Source organism: Aulonocara sp. 'chitande type north' Nkhata Bay, linkage group LG5 (assembly GCF_057382095.1).
Source record: "Aulonocara sp. 'chitande type north' Nkhata Bay isolate Kocher_YH1m ecotype deep benthic linkage group LG5, A_spYH_male_GT1.1, whole genome shotgun sequence".
Classification (NCBI taxonomy): domain Eukaryota; kingdom Metazoa; phylum Chordata; class Actinopteri; order Cichliformes; family Cichlidae; genus Aulonocara; species Aulonocara sp. 'chitande type north' Nkhata Bay.
Window position 1 is genome coordinate 36,684,344 of NC_141348.1, and position 21,518 is coordinate 36,705,861.

The window sequence follows — 21,518 nt, forward strand, 5'->3', positions numbered from 1 at the left end:
TTTAGTTATTGATGAACTCACAAGTTAGTTGTGATTTAAATACAGTAGATGAAAAGTACAATGATAATAATAATAATAATAATAATAATTTTTTGACATTTAGTGATTTCCATTACTATTAGGCAGTACATACTACCCCTGCATGTAAATGACGTAATTACATTCGTAAGTGCAACCAAAATCAGCAACTTTCAAACAAACAAACTAATTACATTTTTTAAACCCACCATATTATTTGTACCAATAATAAAACAATTATATTTTGCAATCCAGTTAAAAAAAGAAGGTGGTGCAGATAAAGGGCACCATTTACATGTATGTAGTAGATTCAGTGTTGTTCAAAACAAAAACAAAAAAAATCCCAACATAAATAAAATAAATGTGTTCATTTCTCCCAAGACACTGGACAGGAAATGTTGTCAAAAGCACTATATTCATATAACCCCTTATATTGATAATGAACAACACAAGTTTTTTAAAACTTTGTATTCATTTATCATTTATAAAATTGAAAAATGGGGATTTTGAAGCATGACATTGATACATAAAATATGATTATGTGAATAGATAAAAGATTAGGTACATGAGGTATAATGTTAAACTGTGAAAATTTGATATATGTAAATGATATATACAGATCGTTATTGATTTATATATTTCTTTCCTGTATGTTGAATTTTGCTTTCAAGCATAATCACTTCATAGAAAGGTTAAGGAAAAGTACATCTTTAAAAAAGTGAGTTTTTATAATTCTGAAAAATTTTATATGTGTAATTAAATTCTAATTCTAATTCAAATTTTATATAATTAATATATTCAGTGCTGTTTTCATGTACATCGGTAGTCATACTGTCCATATTTTACATTGAACAGATAGATGGGAAACAGATTTCATTGATAAACCAATGAAAAGGTGGCTACAAATAGCAACAGATGACGTCGACGCCCACCAAGTGATTGGCGGAGGGCGACGAGCGCGCTGTTGCAACGTCAAACATCGTCCCCCTAGTTGTGCCATGCGCATTAACGGTTGTTGTTGTTGAACTGGTTGTTATGGCTGAACAAGGCCTCGGACTCAATTGAGAGAGGACCCCCGTACCACCCCCGTCTCCGCCACGGGACACCTGGCACCCATGGAGGGCACGGACATGGACGTGGACGCGGAGCTCATGCAGAAGTTCAGCTGCATGGGCACCACGGACAAGGACGTCCTTATTTCGGAGTTCCAGAGGCTGCTGGGCTTTCAGCTCAACCCTGCCGGCTGCGCCTTCTTCCTGGACATGACCAACTGGTGAGTGCGGGGATTGGAGGGCCCGCTGTGGGGAGGACAGGAGTATGACGCTAACCTAGCTTTATAATTAGCTTGTTAGCCTACATAGATAAAAAAAATCTTCAAAATAGAGCGCTATGGAGGTGATGTTGAACCCTGAAGGTAATCATATCACCATTCCCATTCTATGGGATGACTGTTAACTCCAAGCTATCATCACTGGCAAACGGAAGTGAAACGGTAAAGTTTGCCGTGACCGCAGAGGAAACAGTAAGGTGAAGTCACCGAGGAACCAAATAGCTAGCAGGCTAATTTAAGCACAGGGAACTCTCCCTCCCGGATCGTCAGCCATGTTACATAACAGCGCACAGAGCCAGTTAAACCGTGCTCATCGGGAAGCCAAAACTCAAGGCAGCGTCGCTCACTTCACGTTATTCTGATGACGTAACCAGTCGTGATCTATCAGCGGCCGACAACAAGTGGTCTTGATCACAACGCCTTTGTGCTCCTGGCCAGCTATGCTCACGTTCTTTAGTTTGTCAGCGATTGATGCCCTTTATTGGATCAATTTTGAAAGATAAAACTTGATTTCACATAGCTTCTGTATAGGGGAATGGAGCTTAGGAGGTCATAATGGAAAGAAGGCATCATTGCGCGGCAGTTGTTTGAATCTGTCCCCTGAATCCAAGATTTGGAAGTTCTAAGTAAACATGAATTTATGGCTAGTATATGAGCAATGGCTCAGAGGTAGCAAACCACTAAACCAGGCAGCCTTATTTCTCTCTTACTGGCAAAGCTAAACTAAGAGAAGTGCCACTAAGATGACTATGTAGGACTGTACAACTTTGTTTTTACTTCTTTTTGTTGTGTATTTTTCACACTTACATGCTTCAGATCAGCAAAAAATGTGAGTAGACAAAGATAATCAGAGTTAATACAAAATACAGTTTTTATATGACAATTTAATTAAGGGGGGAAAAGTTATCCAAACCTATCTGAGACAAACCTAATAACTAGTTTTGCCACCCTTGGCAGTAAGAACTACAATTAAGAGTCTGCAGTAACTGGCAATGAGTCTTTTACACAGCTGTGGAGGAATTATGGCCCACTCTTTAATTCAGCCACATTAGAGGCTTTTCGATCATGAGCAGCCTGTTTAAGGTTATGCCAAAGCATCTTAATCAGATTTAAATTCAGACTTTAACTAAGCCACTCCAAAACATTTGTTTTCTTTTTATCTTATTTATTTTGATCTTTCTGATATTTTGTTGTTGTCCTGCTGCATAACCTGGGTGTGCTTCTGCTTCAGGACAAAAAACCGATGGCTTCAGGTTTTTCTAGTATAGATTGGAATTCACGATTCCATCAATAATGGCAAGTCGTCCAGCTCCTAAAGCAGCAAAGCAGCCCAAGGCCATTATACTACCACCACCATGATTGACTATTGGTGTGATGTTATTTCTTATCAAATATTGTGTTAGTTTATGCCAGATATAAACTTTCCAAAAAACTGAACCAGTCTCATCATTCCACTGAATATTTTCTGTTTTGGGGATCATCAGGTGCATTTGGCAAGCCTTTGTGGGGATTTTTTTGGTAGCTCAGTAGGTAGAGCAGGTCATCTAATAATTGGAAAGTTGGTGGTTTGGTCCCTGGCAGCTCCAGTCTGCATGCCAGATATCTGTGGGCAAGATACTAACTATGCATACTAGAATGGATGCATCAGAGTATGAATGTGTGTAAAATTTAGATAGAAAGCACTTAAGCATAGAAAAATGAATAGGAGTGTGTGAATGAGGCATGTTATACAAAACGCTTTGTGCTGTGGAAGAGTAGAAAAGTGCCATATAAGAATCCATTTTTGGTCAGAAGTGTTTTTGCCCAGTCTCTGTTTTTTGTTGAGTCATACACTCTGACATTACGTGAGCCAAGTGTGGCCTGCAGTTCCTTAGATGATGTTCTTGGAGGAATTTTAGTTTGGATAGCCCCCCCCCCCCAAATACATGAAATCATCATTTAAAATGTATTTGTTCTTTTTGACTAATTAAAATTTGTTTGATCTGAAAACATGTAAGTGTAATATCCAAAATGTAAGAAATCAGAAAAGGCAGATACTTTTTAACAGTACTGTACTCAGGAGGTGCATGTTGAAGTAGTCAAATATGTTATGAGGACAAGCTGATCTGGCAAATATGTTACAAATAATGCTAATTGTAAAAGTAGGGCAGGCTTTGCAAAGACAAACAAAAACACTTGGACAGATTTTACTTTATACTTCAGCACTATGATTTCAAGTTTAATAACCAGGATCGATAGGTATTGCTGATGTGTATTAACTCTATGCTCGCTTCTTTTGCATTGGAACAGGAATCTGCAGGCTGCTATTGGTGCATATTATGACTTTGAAAGTCCCAATGTCAACACCCCATCTATGTCCTTTGTTGAGGATGTGACAATTGGGGAAGGAGAGTCTGTCCCTCCAGATACGCTGTTCACTAAGACCTGGAGGATACAAAACACAGGTATATGGGCTTTACATTTACACCTTCACATTGTATACATGTAGATAGTCTTTATAAATCTGTAACGTGTTCATGGATTTTGTTGAGATGTATTTTGAATGAATTCTTCTTGGTGTCTTGTAGGTGCAGAGTCATGGCCACCGGGCGTTTGTCTCAAGTACATTGGAGGCGATCAGTTTGGGCATGTAAACACAGTTATTGTGAAGTCGCTAGATCCCCAGGAAATATCAGATGTGAGTGTGCAGATGCGAAGTCCCACAACTCCTGGCATGTACCAGGGCCAGTGGAGGATGTGTACTGCCACTGGATTATTTTATGGAGGTAAGAACCACTACTACTTTGATTAACTATCAAGTACATTTATGAGACCTATGACTAATAATAGTAAATAATAATTTCAGTTCATACTAAGCCAAGATAATTAATCAGATTTATATCTCATTTACAATTTTCGGTTCCCGTGATGATTAAAAACAACATTATAATACAACTGTTAGTATTTTGCTTTCATGTTCAGAACAAAGGTCTTGTTTAGGTACTCTGTAATACATTAGGCTCCCCTTTTCTTCATAGCTGTGTTCTTTGCTCATCCTAATAACTTAAAGTCAGTCGCTTTTTACTGCAGCTTCAGAAAAGCTCATTAAGAGACATCAATCTAGAGCAGGGGTGCCCAATCCTGGTCCTCGAGAGCTACCGTCCTGCAGCTTTTAGATGCATCCTTGTTCCCACACACCCGAATCAAATGAATGGCTTGTTATCAGGCCTTTGCCAAACACGATGGCATGCTGAAGAGGTAATCAAACCAGTTGATTCAGCTGTGTTGGAGTAGGGATGCATCTAAAAGCTGCAGGATAGTAGCTCTCGAGGACTGGGATTGGGCAGCCCTGATCTAGAGGAAGTAAGACTCAAGTTTTTGTAGTCAAAAACTGCAGGATTATCAGTTGTGTGTGGCTCCCTGTTTCTGCAGATCCGACGGTCTTTCACTCAGCCCACTTTCAACAGTGTGCGACAATTTGCTGTCGGCTTTGGTTTTTTTCTCGCCTCTGTGACTGCTTTGCAGGTCTCTGAGCCACTTGAGCTCACTGTCACTCTGTGCCCTCTTGGCCTCCATCTGTGCCGGCAGACTTCCCACAGCGGAGGCAGGTTGGCAGGAACCAATAGCTACCGGAGACAAAAAATTGCCCCCTGGTCAAGGCCTAACACTGTTCCTCACCCCCCATGATTATGACTTTTGCCATAATTGAACTGCCTTAGTCTGTAATCAGAATCAGAATACTTTATTGATCCTTGGGGGAAATTATTTTTTTGTTACAGTGCTCCATTATAAACCAACATAAACCAACAGTAAGACAAGACAGACAATACGCTAACTAAGAATAGTACAATATATACATATATATATATATACATACATAAGTCACTCATAAATAAATAGCTGGAAAAGAAACGTGTAGTTGTAGCAGTAACCAGTGTGTTAAGTGGATGCGTTGTACAGGGAGCCACAGGCAGGAAAGATTTCCTGTGTCGTTCAGTGGTGCTTTTCGGTAATCTCAGTCTCTCACTGAACGTGCTCCTGTGACTGACCAGCATGTCATGGAGTGGGTGGGAGGTGTTATCCAACATTGTCTTTATCTTGGACAGCATCCGCCTCTCCGACACCACCTTGAGGGAGTCCAGCTCCATCCCCACGACATTACTGGCCTTACGGATTAGTTTATTAAGTCTGTTGGCATCTGCGACCCTCAGCCTGCTCCCCCAGCATGCAACAGCATAGAGGATCGCACTGGCCACAACTGACTCATAGAAAATCCTGAGCATTTTCTGGCAGATGTTGAAGGACCTCAGTCGCCTCAAAAAATAGAGACGACTCTGGCCCTTCCTGTAAAGTGCTGTGGTGTTTTTAGCCCAGTCCAGTTTATTGTCAATGTGAACTCCAAGGTATTTATAGTCCTCCACAATGTCAACACTGACCCCCTGGATTGAAACAGGGGTCAAGTGTTTCCTGGTCTTCCTGAAGTCCACGATCAGTTCCTTGGTCTTTGCCACATTGAGATGCAGATGATTCTGCTCACACCACGTGACAAAGGAGTCGACCACAGCCCGGTACTCTGTCTCATCATCCCTGCTGATGCATCCAACCACCGCAGAGTCATCAGAAAACTGAAGATGGCAGGTCTCTGTGCAGTGGCTGAAGTCTGTGGTGTAGAGGGTGAAGAGGAAGGGGGAGAGGACAGTCCCCTGTGGTGCCCCTGTGTTGCTGATCACCTTGTCAGACACACACTGTGGGAGACGTACATATTGTGGTCTTCCTGTCAGGTAATCAACAATCCAGGACACCAGAGAAGCATCCACCTGCATCGCTGCTAACTTATCACCCAGGAGGGTCGGCCTGATGGTATTGAAAGCACTAGAAAAGTCAAAAAACATGACCCTCACAGTGCTCGCCGGCTGGTCCAGATGGGTGTAGACACGATTGAGCAGGTAGATGATGGCGTCCTCAGTTCCGAGACGAGGCTGATAAGCGAACTGAAGGGGATCCAGATGTGGTCTTACTATGGGTCGCAGCTGGTCCAGGATGAGCCTTTCCAGGGTCTTCATGATGTGGGAGGTCAGTGCCACGGGCCTGTAATCCTGGGGGCCACTGGGACGTGGCGTCTTTGGTACAGGGACGAGGCATGATGTCTTCCACATCACTGGGACCCTCTGCAGACTCAGACTCAGCATAAACAGTTTATGAAAGACTCCACACAGCTGGGGGGCACAGGTCTTGAGGACAAGGGGACTCACTCCGTCTGGTCCAGCAGACTTGCCTGAGTGAAGTCTCCTCATTTGCATCTCAACCTGGTATTGAGTGAAGGTGATGGGTGGGGGAGGGGTGTCAGGAATCTCACAGGAGGCAACAGCGCCATGTGAAGAGAGAGGCTGGCACAGTGGTGTGGCTCTGGATTCCAGGCTGACTACAGGTGAGGTTGTGGGGGTGGGAGCAGACACTGTGGTGTCGAATCTATTGAAAAACAGATTCAACTCGTTGGCTCTATTCTCACCTCCCTCAGCTCCCCTGCTGTTGGTTGGCCTGAATCCAGTGATGGTCTTCATGCCCCTCCACACCTCACTCATGCTGTTCTGCTGGAGTTTCCACTCCAGCTTCCTCCTGTAATTGTCCTTAGCCTCTCTGATCTTGTCCTTTAGTAACACCTGGACCTTCCTCACCTCCTCTTTATTGCCCCCTCTGAAAGCCCTCTTCTTGTTGTTGAGGAGGGCTTTGATGTCCTTAGTCACCCACGGCTTGTTATTTGGGTAACAATGAACAGTCTGAGCTGGAACAATGGAGTCGGTGCAGAAAGTTATGTAGTCTGTGATACATTCAGTAAGCTCATTGATGTCCTCGGCGTGAGGCTCACAGAGTGTTTCCCAGTTGGTCACCTCGAAACAGCCCTGTAGTTCCGCTATTGCCTCCTCTGACCACCTCCTAACAGTCCTGGTGGTCACAGGTTCCCTCCTCACAATTGGCACATAGCGGGGGGTGAGGTGAATCAGGTTATGATCTGACCTACCAAGTGGGGGGAGGGAGGAGGAGCTGTATGCATCCTTGACGTTAGCATACAGTAAGTCTAAGATTTTCTCTCCCCTGGTGGGACAGTCCACATATTGTTTGAATGTTGTTAGTGTATTGTCCAGTGATACATGGTTGAAGTCACCCGAGATCACAATAAAGGCACTCGGGTGCTGAGTCTGTAACCGAGCTATGGCAGAGTGGATAGTGTCACATGCAGCTGTGGGGTTAGCAGAGGGGGGAACATAAACAGCCACCAAGATGACGTGAGAGAATTCCCTGGGTAAATAATACGGCCTGAGTCCAACAGCACACAGTTCAGTGTCCGGGCAACAAATCCTTTCTTTGATTGTTATGTTGGCAGGGTTACACCACCGGTTGTTAACTAAAACAGCAAGCCCACCTCCTTTCCGCTTACCGCTAGCGATGCTGTCCCTGTCCGCCCAAACAGTGTGGAAGCCTTCCACGGAAGCATTCTCATCGGGAATGACCTGGTGCAGCCATGATTCGGTGAAACACATCAGGCTACACTCTCGGTATTCCCTCTGACTCCGTACCAGTGCTGAGAGCTCGTCGATTTTATTTGCCAACGATCGCACATTTCCCATCATGATAGACGGCAGACATGGTTTATACCTCCTCCTCGCTTCGAGCCTCCGCTGTCTCACCGTCTCCTTCTTTCTTCTCTTCTGTCCTTGACCTCTGCATCCCGATGTGTTTTCCTCCAAATTTCAGCTGGTACTTCTGCGGGCCTGGCCAGCGAGCCGGCCGGCATCAGGGCGATCAGCTGATCTCTGGAGTAAACAGTCCGTGAGTGTAAGAGATGTGCCGCGGTCCCGTTCCTTGATAAAAGTAACAGTTCCACGGCCACCAGAAGAACAAAAACTCTCTCAATCCACATGATTGAGTAAAAGATAATAAACGGATGAAAATACAAGTCAGAAAAAAAAAGAATACGTAAGAAAAAAGAGCTAAACTAAGAGAAAAGCAGGAGCGACTGTAACAGGCTGCACGCTGGTTGGCGCATACTTCAGTTTCTCATAAAATAAGACGAACAACAAAATTTCATCAGACTGTCAGGCTTTAACCAGACAATGTTGAGGATGCCCGTGGTTTAAGCCTTCATTTGAGACTTGTAACAAACCTACTTCATATTGTTGTCTCAAGCATGTAGCTCTGGCTGTGAGCACAGAGGTCCCACCCGCTATCTCAGTCTTTTATTTTAGAGGGACAGACAATCAGAAGAAAGCTGGTTTAAAGTGAAGGGGGAAGGGAGTGAAATCTGCATGTTTCTGACAGAAGGTCACCTGGGGAGCTCCACAAATGCCCAGCAGAGAATCAACATCACCCTCAGCTGTAGATATTCACACCTTAGCCTGTGAAACCTGTTCACAGCAGTCTCTTATCTCCTTCCTCATCATGCACTCCTGTGCTTACATCTACCTCTCCCTTGTTGTTGTTATCAGAATCAGAAAACTTTATTAATCCCTAAGGAAATTATGCAATTATGTCAGCACCATTAGTTACATTGCTGGTAACAGTGTTAGTGTTGGAAGAGGTCACAATACAAAGTGGAAGATAATAGTTTCAGTAATTATTTTCTAAAAGCTTCAAAACAGCAATGCAGTGCATGCTTTAGGGGATAACCTCCAAAAACCAGTGTTTCACCAGCTGTAAAGCATGCAAAAATGCTCTAAAAGAGTACATATAAATCCATATAAACAGTTGGAAAAGAGCAGAAAAGTTACCCGTTAAAAACCTTACTAGCTGCATACTCTTTTTTTTGTTTTTTTGGCACCAACATACAGCAACAAATTCCTGTTTGTGTACAAGCTTGGTAATAAAAGCAATTGTGATTCTACATATTCTCTTAATGGCAATTTAACACTAAGAAAGTTGTCAAACTGGCAAAACATTTGAGTCTTACACAGTCAGGTCACTTTTGTGCTTGTTTGTTATCTCCACAGATGTAATATGGGTGATTCTTAGTGTAGAAGTTGGAGGTCTTCTTGGAGTGACCCAGCAGCTATCTTCCTTCGAGACAGAATTCAACACTCAGCCCCAGCGCAATGTGCAGGGAGACTTCAACCCTTTTGCCTCACCACAGAAGAACAAGCATGATGCCACTGACAACAGTTTCAGAGATCCAGGTGGAGCCTGGGAACGCACGCAAGAGCCAATCCAGCAAGATCAGAATGGACTGTCTCATAATGCTGTAAATAGGGCGTCAAATGGTCTCCAAACTAATCTTTCTGTGGTAACTTATGGACAGGTATGTATATGTAAAAATGAACTCATCACAGATCTGCTCTCACCTTTAAGCCTACATCACTACATTCACTCCTTTATACTTTTAAGTACCATATGCAAGTTTTTGTAAAAACTATATACTCTGTTCTACAGGTGATGGGCAGCAGATGAGCAGTTGTTTTGACTTGTACAAAATGTTTAAATATTGAGCTTTATGCAGTTCTATGGCTCTATAGGGTGTAGCTTACGAAGTGTTCGACATTGCCAGGATGTCTTTGCATCTGTGTGTTTCACATAAACCTCAAACCCCTGACAGGTATCACAGTGGCAGTTATCAGCTTTCTTTGTTAACACATGTTTGGATTCTGCCTGTGTTCACTAGAGATTATAACAAAGAATATAATGGAAAAATGCAACACTGGCGTTGCAAATAAGAGAGCAGTGCTGGCAAGAAAAAGATTAATCTCTGGAATTTGTAAGTTATTTATTTTACCACTCGTGTACCCTCCATGTCGCTGTTTATTTATAACGTGACAGCTGCACATTAGAGCTCTTAAACTTGATCCATTTAAACAAAGCACTAAGTAACCTTTACGTGCTGCTTTCAGCTCTGACGCTGTCCCACCAAGAAGGAGATGTGGAAATCATATCAGTGCTGAATTGTGAGACTGAAACCTTCTTTCAGCAATGCTACGTGGATTTTTTTTCTTTATACAAAAAAAAGAAGAAGCGATAATGATCATTATTTCTCTGTAAAATTAAATTCTATTACATTATCAGTGTTTAGTTTAGTTCCACTTAACCTGTGAAGCTGGTCCCAAGTATCAGATGTCTTTTTTTCCTCTCTCTCTTTTTATGGGCATGAATGTGATAATTGCATTTATCATTTTCTTCCTCTTGGGACTACACATATTTGCACACATTTTAACACAAATTTAATATATTCAATTCACCTACATATACTTCGCACTGAGTAAAATGTTGCCAAAGGAAAGTTCACGTGAGTAATTAGATGATTAGATATCTTTACTCGGGGGATTGTGGTTAGACACTAACCGTCTTCTTGGCAGTCTGCTCTGCAGCTGTCGGCATATCAGGTTGTGGACAGTTAGACGAGCCTCAGGGTTTAAAACTTTATTCTAATTAGTTGTAACTTGAGATGGATTACTTAAAACAGAAAAGAGTTTCTGTGACTTAATCCATTTTAGTCTTACGGTACAGTTTGGCGAAGCATATTGCGCAATCGTCTGATGATGCAGAACAAAGTTTGAATATTAAAAAAAAAATGTTCTAATTTTACAGACAAAGTAGGGTTTTTTTTTGTGTGTGTGTGTGTGTGTGTGTGTGTGTGTGTGTGTGTGTTTTGGCGGTAGCTACATTCAAATCAGCGGTTGGTCTGCAAATGGTCAAAGCCAAAACCGCTTTCCCTTTTTTTTTTTTTTTTTTTCTTTTGTAAGTTTGAGTAAATAAACCTCACTTAAATATATATTTTTTAATTACAGTGGAAGGCCTGAACATTCCAAAGGAATGAAAAGCCCCACTTTTTTAGTTTTGGCCAGGTTTTGTATTTTCTTGCAGTGTTGGTGGTAAGTATCAGAGAAAAGCAAAGCGAGCTCCTCATTTCTTGTTAAGTTCTTACTTTTATTCTTAATTACTGTAATTGCAATTCTAGTGTGGCTAAACAGCCTGTTAAAATCAGAGATGATATGGATTGTTGCTACAGTTTGGCTGACAGGTAATTATTTGTGACACGTGTAAACCTCTATGTTACAGCGTTGTTAAACTCCCTCAGTGGTCTTTGTTGAAGAAAAAAATTACAGTTAAATCTTTTAGATGAGACCTTTTTGTTCTATGGTATTCTCTCCTCAAACACTGTATGGACTGAACCACCTACACATTACACCTGGAGGAGCTGATCGCCCATGCCACGGAGCTCCATGCATGCAGTTATTATGCTGATGTTTATGCCAGTGGAGGTTTTGGCGTCTGCACTTTCTGGGTCAGCAGAGAGCTGGCGACTTTTATGCACATGGCTGAAGCGCTGTGGTTCCGCAATGCTTCCACTTTCCACTTAAAGCCGATCGTGGACTCTCTAGGAGGGAAGAAATTTGCATGAGCCGACTTGTTGCAGTGGTGGCATCCTGTTACAGTACCACACTCAAATTTAGTAAGCTCTTTAGAACAACCCATTATTTTATATATGCTTGTAAAGGCACACTGCATGGCTACGTCCATCATCTTATACACCTGTAGAAATGCAAATATCAGAATTCAAAGGTTAAGAGGTGTGGTCCAGTACTTTTCATAGGCAAAGCTTTGTTCACAGTTTGACCTCTCAACCTTTTCAGGGTTTGTTACACTGGAATAATTAGAGTCAACTAGCTGTGTGAATCTTTTGTGGCTTTTTAAGCGATGCATTAATTCGAAAGAAGACTGCCTGGGCGGTTTGGTTTTGTCACCTTTTATTACCGCCCTGAAACTGAAGATAAACACAGACATGGTGGAGCTTATGCTTTTCTTTCCCCTTTGTGTTGTAATAGAAACTAAACCAAAAGGCTTTCTCTCATTTTTTTTTTTTGTCTTCCCCCACAGGGACCCTACCCATTTGGACAGAGCTAGAATGACAAAGACCCCTCTCCCCCACGGTGAATGAAGAGCTTAGCACCCTGGGAGTCCTTAAACACAGAGGAGTTGGAGGGGGAGAGGAACAGTTGTTTTATATTGACTCATGACAACCCTCTTCCAAAAACAACCCGTGACCCTTTCCACAGAAACACAGAGGACAGTGAGGTGATGGATTACATCAGCTGCCGTGAAACATCCCACCTGACATCAACACCTGGACTCGCATGTGTGAATGCTTCATTTAAGAGTGCTATAAACCTTTACGAATAGATACACCTGACTATTTTTTATTTACGTGGTAAAAACGTGCCTAATTAAAGTGAAAGTCACCCTAAACAGTTTGGTATTCCCGTGGGCAGTTGAATGCTTTCTCTCTTTTGGGTTCCTACCCAGGTCTAGAAATTTATTTATTTATTTTTTTAAATATGTTAGAGTAGTACAGGAAATTCTAGTGGTCATTCATGTTGAGGTTTTACACAGTATTTCAAAAAAGGTGTTATCTTTTATTCACCATCCCCCTCAAAAAAATGTAAAAAATCTAAATGTGCAGAAGTTTCAAACTCCTTTAGGTAAAACACAGAAGCAGAAAACTACACATAAGAAAGGAAAGAAAGAAAACATGCACAGGTCTTTGCCAGCTCTGGAAAATCATCACTTAAGTGCGTACAAAAATGTAAGCCTCAAAGTTGCATTCATGTATGAGAGAGATGGGAATCTTTCCCATCATCAACCAATTTTGCATCACCAGACAACTGGTCGTAATGGATATGGTGATGCCATGTTTAAAATGTAACACTATGTCTAAAGTGCCCCTGTTATGCTCATTTACAGCCTGAATTGTTTTACATGATTTCAGTGTTCAAAATAATGTTCACATTTTTGGCACGCTCACAGCTTTTTGAGGCCCCTCTCATGACAAGTGAGGAAACCGTCTGAAAGCTGTTGACTGCTAACAAAAGGTTTTTAAAACTGTTAGAAATACATTGTATCGCTTCTGCCTTTTACTTTGACTCATCAGCACAGCTGTTGTCTGCTAGCTATGATAATGTTGATCGTTACTGTTAAAACACAAGGATTTTTAGCCTTGTGAAAATGGCTGATTAGTCCTGTACTGTGCTGTGTTTGTGTCACTATTACATGTGTGAAATGTGTAAATGAGGACAGCTTTTTTTTTTGGAGTTGGAATAATTCAGTTTGGCCTTTTTAACTCTGCAAACTATTTCCATGCGCAGAAGATATGTAACACACTGGAGGGAAGGAGAAAGCACAATAGGGGCACTTTAATTTTGGCTTTGGCAACATTGAATATCTGACTTTGGCTAAAGTGAGTCGTCCGCATTTGTTTGGTTAAAGCTCCAGAAAAATCACACATTTCCATTTGTAATTCAAATTTTAAGAAATTCACAAGCTGGAAACTTGAAATTCTCAAAACTCCAATATGACTCCAGCAGTTACTGCATTGCAGCAACACACTTTCCCCCCTGCTACGACTTGGCTTGTTAGACTGATTGCTCCACATTCAGTCACTTTTTTTTCCCCTTTTCTTTGCAGTCCTTGATTTGAGTTTAGCACTCATCCTTGATAATTTGGAGATTTTATGTTCTGCTGTCATACAGATTTGCACTGTAAGATGGCTTGGATGCTTCCAACAGAAGCCGTTTTCTCTCGTTACTGCAGTTAACTTCACACTAAGCAGGGTTGGACTTTGTGAATCCAGGATGCCATTCAATTCAAGTCAGACAACATGCATTTGACTTGTGTCGTCTGACAAAATATCTAAAGAAACAAGTCTTATTATCCAAGTTTACATAGACTATTAAAAGCTAAGACTTCCTGCCCTTCTGCATATAAATATTTGTCATTCTTGTGTAGGAACCCAGTTTCTTCCAAAGACAAAATCCAGAGAGACCAGACACTAACGGGTGGCATCATCCGCTGCATAGTCTGCAGGTGCATAATTGAAACTGCATGGGACAAGGGTGGAGTTTATTTTATTATTATTATTTTTGTTTTGTTTAGGGTGGGTTTCGCTTTTAATGGAGGCTGAAGCGCAAATGGATGTGAGTAAGCTTGAATATGTGAGTTGTGAGGAAAGGTTGATAAAGCCATCTAAATCTATTTTGCGTGATGAATGACTGAGTCCATGTCTATGTATGTATGTATGTGCCTGCCTGGTGCGTGTGTGCGTGTAAATGTTAATGGTTTCTCTTTGGATTGAACTGACATAAATGGTGTATACTACTTGGGGAAAGGATGACTTGACACATGCACATCATTACTGAGAGAGCTTTAATAAGTGTGTACCTCAGAAGTATTTTTGAGTGATTCTGCACCAAAAATTCACGCATCAAAAATGTCCCAGATGTTATTTATTTTGTCTTTTTGTCTGTGCTGCAGATTTAATAATTCCCATTCATAGCCAGCAGGTGGTGCTAAAAATCAGAAGACCAAACTACACCAGACTTGTCATGAGTGCTGAGTATACTGAATGAGGGGGGAAAGGTGATGAGTTGTAGTGTGAGCCTAGCAGATTGTCTGAAGAATGTAGATGTTTGTTATCAGCATTGTTAGCACTGAGGGTCAGTTAAGGTTTTCTTTGGCTTATTGTGGATCGTGACACCAGCATTCCCCCCTCCTCAAAATATTGATTTGTGTATTCCTCACAGCTTCAGGTTTTTGTTTTTATATATCCTGAAATGAAAGGTTTCAATGTTAAACACTAGTTTCATTCCTACACCAGTGTCTGATGTTGACTGTGAAGGTTATTGTATGTTTTTTGGGTTTGTTTGTTTTTCTCTTCTGATCACATGAATGAGTTTGTCTGCTGTTACACCTGAATTTCTACTTCAGCTTTGCTGCCTTCATTATGTCCATGTTTTTTTTTTTTTGTTTGTTTGTTTGGTTTTTTTTTCTGTGTATCTTTTTGGCCTAAAAATAAAATGGGTGGTCCATAGAACGCCATTATAGTGTTACAGTTTTTATAAGGAAGTGTTCAAACAGGATTATTAGAAACTTTTAATATTTTGATTTTAAAGTCCTTTAAACAACTTTTGATGGTTAATTATCAAGGGGATTGTTTCTTCTATTATAATGTATGTTTATCTTTAAAATTCACCAGCATTCTGTGTTGCAGCTCTTCTCTGTTTGTATTGAGTCATCTGACAGTCCTCCTCCCAAACAGTATACACTGTTCTGCACTGCTTCGATTATTCACGTCTGTCTTTTCCTTCTTTTCGTGTGTGCGTGCATGTGTGCGTGCATGTGTGCGTGCATGCGTGAGCTTCCTTCTTGTTGGCTTGCTTGTGTGTGTGTGAGGAAGAGAAAAATGGTGAGAAAATACTGCTGGATCCATTCTTTAGTTTTAGTTTGTGACTATGTTTGGACTTGAGATGGGTGGCAGAGTGAGTGGATGAGATGAAAGTTTACATAGTCCTAAGATAGCACATTTATCTGAAGAGAAATTGTCAAAATTAAGTTGTTGTTTTTTTCCTCCTGTAACTATAATTAAGCATTTGTATGATTAAATTAACACTGAAACAATGACTTCAGTGTTTGTTTTTTTCATGGGGTCAAAGTAAATGCCATCTTTGCATAAAATCACTCTATACTCCAGCTGCCGCTTTAACCTTAAGCTACACCCAACACAAACAGTATCATGTAATCGTTGAGCTACAGTTTCACATCCATCGACAGCACAAAAGATGCATTGTGTAGCCACAGTAACATCACGCAAAGTCCCACTTCAGATCTTCAAAATGAGTTTTAGCCACAGCTTACTGTACTTGGATGAACGTGTGGAGTTTTAAGGTAGCAAGCTGCATCCATTAACACAAAAAGTACAACACATAGACACGCGTTCTTTAATTAATGCCAAGCAAATTATTAAATAGTAATAAAATTTCAACCACAAAACCAAAGCCTCTTGGATGATCTGTGTCACACACAGAGCCACATTGTGTTTCATTAAAAGTTCTATAAAAGGCACCATTAGCATGCACATGGTAAACAGGTGCAGATCAGTGATTCTAATTAGCACCAGGGATGCGCCAGCACCTACAGCTGCCAATGTCAGCACATCTGTCAGTCATCGTGGTTGAGCTGTCAGGCTTTGATGCCAGTGTATTTTGGGGCCACACCTATCTTCAAGATAGATGGTGTGCATGTATTGGCAGAGTTATTAGGTGTTCTATTTTTTTCATTGATTTTTATTTTTAATTTTGACCTGTGCTGCCGTGTTATTTTTAGAGAGAAGGCAAAACTTCCAAACAAGCCATAATTGTTCAGGGTTTTTTTCTCGTTGTACTGTCATGAACTCTAACAGTTAACATAACTGGAGTCTGCATGCAGCTCTTGGATCTTTTTGCATTTTCTCTAAATGCGCACGGTCTGATCTTGGGATAAATTTGCTGTGAATGTGACATTGTGTTATCATATATGTGAATGCTTAAGACATGTGAATTGCCAACATTGCTTTTTTTAATAGAAGTCTTGCAGGTCTTGCTCACACTTGCCGTTCATCAGCTAGCAGCACATGACTACTGATATCATCTTAATTCCTGTGGAAGCAGTAAGTCTCTTTGCACGAAAGCCTCATATGACAGCAGCTAGTCTTATGGTGATAAGATATGTTGATAAGGTGTGATATGTCTATGTCTGTATCTATTATTTTGGCAGTATATCAAGGTGTGTGTGTTTATGTGTGGGAAGGCGAGATGTCCATGTGCATTCAGGCAAGCCAGCACTGAGGCAATTGTTTGAATGTGTCTTGTGTGCCAGGGTGACTGAGGACAAATATTGACTTTTGCAGCGTTAATTCAGCAAACATCCCATCATGTCTATCATCTCTCATTGCGCTTGAGTCACTGTTTTTCTATTTTCCTTTTTTCTGTCATTTCTATTAGGTTAATGAGGTCTTTAATGTGAGGCTTCAACTGTTTTAGTGAAAGAATGAAAGTCAGATGTGACAGATAATGTTTTTGTCTTGAAAACTTTACTTTAATATTAAAGTAATTAAAATGGAATACATTTTACTGACTTGGTTTTAAGTTAATGTTGAAAAAATGTCTGTGTTTATAGATAATGTTTTAATTTGTCATATTTATGTTTAGGACGGTATGTTTACAACTCAAATTTATATAAAATGTTTAAAGAAGAATAGCTTGCTGCAGTTTTTCCTGGGGATCTCTTGTCAGTGACATGTGACATGTGACGAGAGTCCTCAAAGTCAGCCATTTAATGTAAAATAAAGGTTTAAAGTACAACTCTTGCATTTTTAGTACAATAAAAAGAGTGAGAGAGAGAGTCAGCGTTAGGGACAGGAAGCTGCCATATGTTTTCAAACACCATCTGGTTAATGGGGAATTTGCTGCCTTTGGAGCTATCAATGTGATTAGATTATGGATTTTATTTGTGTGGGTGGGGAGCACTGCAGGCGTTATAAATGACAGGCAACTTTAAATGATGGTAAGTCTTGAGCATCGGGAACTACGAAAAGTAAATAGTGGGAAAGCATTTCCTGAAGTTAAATAGTACTGCCTTACAAGAAAATGTGCTCACTTGAAAAATGTCATGTAGCCTCTTATTATCCTGCAGCTGCAGATTTAAACATATAATTTTTAAATACATGAGAAACCAGGCGTTGTGTCTCAGACACTGTACTGAAATCAGCATTTTTATAAGATGGACTTTATAACAAAGGACACTTTATGAGAAGGAGAACATTTGAAATCTCTTTAAAATAATTGTTTTATTTTTCCAGTGCTAACTTTTCTGTGTTGGGTCACTTCTCCTGTTTTCAGCTCTGATAAACTGATTGCACATGCTCTGCCAAAATACACTGCTCAAAAAATAAAGGGAACACTTAAATAACGCAATGTAACTCAAAGTCAATCACACTTCTGTGAAATCAAACTGTCCACTTAGGAAGCAACACTGATTAACAATCAGTTTCACATGCTGTTGTGCAAATGGAATAGACAACAGGTGGAAATTATAGGCAATTAGCGAGACATCCCCAATCAAGGACTGGTGACCACAGACCACTTTTCAGTACCTGTGCTTTCTGGCTGATGTTTTGGTCACTTTTGAATGCTGGGGTGATTTCACTCTAGTGGTAGCTTGAGACAGACTACAACCCACACACATGGCTCAGGTAGTGCAGCTCATCCAGGATGGCACATGAATGCGAGCTGTGGCAAGAACGTTTCCTGTGTCTGTCAGCGTAGTTTCCAGAGCATGGAGGCACTACCAGGAGACAGGTTGGTACATCAGGAGATGTGAAGGAGGCCGTAGGAGGGCAACAACCCAGCAGTAGGACTGCTACCTTTGTGCAAGGAGGAACAGGAAGAGTACTGCCAGAGCCCTGCAAAATGACCTCCAGCAGGCCACAAATATGTATGTGTCTGCTCAAACGGTCAGAAACAGAATCCATTAGGGTGGCATGAGGGCCCGATGTCCACAGGTGGGGGTTGTGCTTACGTCCCAACACCCTGCAGGATGTTTGGCATTTGCCAGAGAATACCAAAATTGGCAGCTTTGCCACTGGCGCCCAGTGCTCTTCACACATGAAAACAGGTTCACACTGAGCACATGTGACAGAGTCTGGAGACACTACGGAGAATGTTCTGCTGCCTGCAACATCCTCCAGCATGACCGGTTTGGCAGTGGGTCAGTAATGGTGTGGAGTGGCATTTCTCTGGGGGGGCCACACAGCCCTCCATGTGCTCGCCAGAGGTAGATTGACTGCCATTAGGTACTGAGATAAGATCCTTAGACCCCTTGTGAGACCATAGCTGTGTCCAAATTCATGGGCTGCATCCTCCTGAGGACGCATTTGTAGACCGATTACGTCACAGCAACACGCCGAAGGCTGTCCAAATTTGTAGACTCCTCCAAATGCAGCCGACAAATGCGTCCTCCTTTTCCCCGAATTTGAAGGATGGGTCGGGTGTGTCCTTCGTGGCCCCCCAGAATTCATAGCGCGGCCCAGCCAAACTCCAGTTTCTGGCAATGGCGGCCGCAACTAAGTTTTAAAATTACTCTTACTAGTCTTTCTGGGTCACAAAATAAACTTTTAACATATTTTCAGGCGAGAATGTGGGTGTGTAAACTTCAAATATCTGCTCGGCTTATCAAGATATCGCATATTTGCAAAAGTGCTTCGACGTTTTCGGAGACGTCTGTTACCCACCAGCTCGATAGCTAGCCGAGAGCTCGAGGGTTACTGAAGCCGCCGAGAACGGGCCAACTCCCGGCACATCATTTTCAGATCACATCGGACTTTTGCTACTCAGGTTAAATGTAATAAATAAGTCACTTAGACAACCTAAAAATGTTATTGTTTGTCTTTTTTTCAGTGTTTTATTTGTTCGTGAGTAAATCGGTTTGGCTGAGATTAAAGTTATTAGATTAGATAAAATAAAACTTTATTAATCCCCCGGGTGGGTTCTTCTTTGGTTTTTACACAGTTGAATATACGTCAAACAGAAAACTGAATAAACAGAAGTGTGAGATGGTCGAGAATTTACGCCAGTGTCCTGTTATATTTTAGATAGCAAGGAGCAGACGGCCGAGTTTATTAAACTCCACCGAGACAGCGGTGACGCTAATCAGAAGGCTAGACCGTCCAATTTCCCCAGCCGTTTACTTCCGGCCTACCCGACCTTCTGAGGACCCGGCCCACGTAGACCGCGAAGGCCGGGTCCTCAGGAGGATGCAGCCCATGAATTTGGACACAGCTCATATGTTTGTGCGGTTGGCCCAGGGTTCCTTCTAATCCAGGACAATGCTAGATCTCATGTGGCTGGAGTGTGTCAGCAGTTCCTGCAAGACGAAGGCATTGTTGCTATGGACTGACCTGACCCTGCAGACCTGAGTCCAATTAGGCACATCTGGGACATCATGTCTGGCTCCATCCACCAACTCCACGTTGCACCACAGACTGTCCAGGAGTTGGCGGATGCTTTAGTCCATTTCTGGGAGGAGATCCCTCAGGAGACCATCTGCGATCTCATCAAGAGCATGCCCAGGCATTTTAGGGAGGTCAAACAGGCACGTGGAGACCACACACACTACTGAGCCTCATTTTGACTTGTTTTAAGGACATTACATCAAATTTGGATGCACATGTAGTGTGTTTTTTCCACTTTAATTTTGAGTGTGACTCCAAATCCAGACCTCTGTGGGTTGCTAAATTTGATTTCCATTGATAATTGTTGTGTGATTTGCTGTCAGTACATTCAAGTATGTAAAGACCAGAGTATTTAATAAGAATATTTCATTAATTCAGATCTGGGATGTCTTGTTTTTGTGTTCCCTTTATTTTTTGAGCAGTGTACAAACGGGCACAGTGAGTAACGTCAGTTATTTTAACAAGGTGTCAGGACAGAATAAAAATTGTCAAGAATAAGGAAAATACAACCTCAGATGAACAACAACGCATAACACATTAGATCTTGTCTTTATTTATTTAACAAAAATTAAGCTAAAATGAAGCAGCAGTGAGTTAAAACCTAGACAAACCAGTACTGATTCCATAGGACTAAAGAAGGCAAGTAAAACCCAGGTGTTACATACAGTGGGATGCAAAAGTTTGGGCAACCTTGTTAATAGTCATTATTTTCCTGTATAAATCGTTGGTTGTTACAATAAAAAATGTCAGTTAAATATATCATATAGGAGACACACACAGTGATATTTGAGAAGTGAAATGAAGTTTGTTGGATTTACAGAAGGTGTGCAATAATTGTTTAAACAAAATCAAGCAGGTGCATAAATTTGGGCACTGTTATCATTTTATTGATTCAAAAACCTTTAGAACTAATTATAGGAACTCAAATTGGCTTGGTAAGCTCAGTAACACCTGACCTACATTTTTTCTGAAGAGTAGCAACATGGGGGTCTCAAAACAACTCTCAAATGACCTGAGGACAAAGATTGTTCACCATCATGGTTTAGGGGAAGGATACAGAAAGATGTCTCAGAGATTTAAGCTGTCTGTTTCCACAGTTAAGAACATATTGAGAAAATGGAAGACCACAGGCTCAGTTCAAGTTAAGGCTCGAATAAAAATCTCGGATAGACAGAAGCGACGAATGGTGAGAACAGTCAGTCAACCCACAGACCAGCACCAAAGACCTACAACATCATCTTGCAGCATATGGAGTCACTGTGCATCGTTCAACCATTCGGCGCACTTTACACAAGGAGATGCTGTATGTGAGAGTGATGCAGAGAAGCCTTTTCTCCAGCACAAACAGAGCCGCTTGAGGTTTGCTAAAGCACATTTGGACAAGTCAGC

General features: G+C 41.4%; 1 protein-coding gene across 1 annotated transcript; it reads left to right on the top strand.

Moving 5' to 3' along the window:
• The first annotated feature begins 1,000 nt into the window (after positions 1–1,000).
• On the top strand, positions 1,001–15,763 carry ilrun (inflammation and lipid regulator with UBA-like and NBR1-like domains). Its single transcript, XM_086293318.1, has 5 exons — positions 1,001–1,291; positions 3,638–3,792; positions 3,916–4,113; positions 9,313–9,617; positions 12,188–15,763. Exons 1-5 carry the CDS (start codon positions 1,134–1,136, stop codon positions 12,212–12,214), a joined length of 843 nt encoding a protein of 280 aa, XP_086149444.1. The 5' UTR covers positions 1,001–1,133; the 3' UTR covers positions 12,215–15,763.
• The last annotated feature ends 5,755 nt before the right edge of the window (positions 15,764–21,518 follow it).